At 47.0% G+C, this 1,736-nt stretch overlaps 1 protein-coding gene across 1 annotated transcript; it reads left to right on the forward strand.

Moving 5' to 3' along the window:
• Positions 1–1,359, forward strand: otud1 (OTU deubiquitinase 1). The gene has a single exon (XM_030769512.1). It carries the CDS (start codon positions 1–3, stop codon positions 1,357–1,359), a length of 1,359 nt encoding a protein of 452 aa, XP_030625372.1.
• Positions 1,360–1,736: the final 377 nt, after the last annotated feature.

The raw sequence follows: 1,736 nt of genomic DNA on the forward strand, positions 1-1,736 counted from the left end.
ATGCAGTTGTACAGCAGCGTGCTAACACACTACCCTGGCTCCTCGCGAAAACTTTCGATAACTGTTACCAGCAGCACCAAAAACCCGTCAACGACAACAACTTCGGCCTCTCCTGTTGTGCCTAATATCGGAAGCGCCACCACACACGCAGAGGATTCAGCCAGAGAGGTTACCACCGACGAGAAAATGCCTGCCTTTTCGTGTTACGAGGCTGCCTCTATGAGGCCAGTGTTCTACACATCCACAGCCGAGATCACAGTGACTCGACCGGATGGCTTGGAAAGGTCTGTCCCCATTCACATTATCAAGAAGACGTGCACTAACGGGTCTCCATCAGAAACACAGTTCCAACCTGCGTCTTATGTTGTTACTGGTAATAACAAACATGACATGTCAGATTCTGATTTGATTGTGGACTTGATTGACCGCATGAGATGTGGAACGAAGGTTTTCGAGAACGGTGAAACGACAGCTGAAAATTCGAGAAACTTCGGGGATTTATCGGTTCGTGGCGTTCGCAGGACGTCCGAAGACGACGAGGAACCGTTATCCGCACCACGTGACGCCATTTCCCGTCAAACTTCTGATGTTGTGCCCAGGAACGCAGTAGAGGACTCACCTAAGGCTCTGTTGTCAATCACAGATCAAATCCATCAGAACAACCTGTCAGCGGAGGAAGACGACACGGAATACGCACAGGAGCCGGTTTTCGAACTGCGTATTCTTCAAGAGCCTACTTCCCAAAGCGCAGCACCAAACAGAAGCGAACTCAGCGACAAGGTGACCCGTTACCTGGCGGAGGTGGAAAAACAGAACAAATACCTTCGCGAGAGAGGGAAATACCGTTTCCACATCATACCTGATGGAAACTGCCTGTACCGAGCCGTGTCAAAGGCGGCGTACGGAGATCAGTCAATGCACAAAGACCTGAGAGAGCAGACGATGCATCATATCGCGGATCACCTGGAGGAGTTCAACCCCATCATCGAAGGGGACGTCGGGGAATTTCTGATTAACGCTGCGCAGGACGGTGCCTGGGCTGGTTATCCCGAACTCCTTGCCATGAGCCAGATGCTTAACGTTAACATATACCTGACCACGGGCGGTAGTCTAGAGAGTCCCACTGTTTCAACCATGGTCCACTACCTGGGTGAGGAAGACTTGACCAAACCTGCCATTTGGCTGAGTTGGCTTAGTAACGGTCACTACGACGTACTACTCGACAGTTGTATGCCGAATCCCGAGTACGATGAGTGGTGCCGTAACACACAGGTTCAGAGGAAACGAGACGAAGAACTGGCCAAGTCAATGGCGGCTTCTTTATCGAAAATGTACACTGAGCAGAACGGTCTACACTGAGGAAATTTTGTACAGACTTTAACAGTTTGAGTTTAAACGAAAGAATGTATCTCAGAATACTGTATCTTATCCTTTAATTTCCAAAATCAATTGCACTTTGATTCCGGATGAGTTTGTTTGTCGAGACATATTCTTAATTTATGTTGTCTTTTTTTTTTTTTTTAAACAAAAACGAATTGAAATGCCGTGCACAAGATGCGACAGGTTTAGCGTATGGTCTTTTAAATGCCGATGTAGGCTGAATCGTGTTTGTGAGAGTGTTTCTTGACTACGCTTGTTTATTCAGGGCTACATTTTGGTAGCATATCTTTTACCCCCTTATCTTTTTACTGTAATCAATAGACAAAGACGGTTCTTTTTATTCATATCTAAGGAAT

This window comes from Chanos chanos, chromosome 3, assembly GCF_902362185.1.
Source record: "Chanos chanos chromosome 3, fChaCha1.1, whole genome shotgun sequence".
Classification (NCBI taxonomy): domain Eukaryota; kingdom Metazoa; phylum Chordata; class Actinopteri; order Gonorynchiformes; family Chanidae; genus Chanos; species Chanos chanos.

What these genes read in the sequence shown, in the direction of transcription:
- otud1 (XM_030769512.1), top strand. Translation starts at nt 1, where the DNA reads ATGCAGTTGTACAGCAGCGTGCTAACACACTACCCTGGCTCCTCGCGA.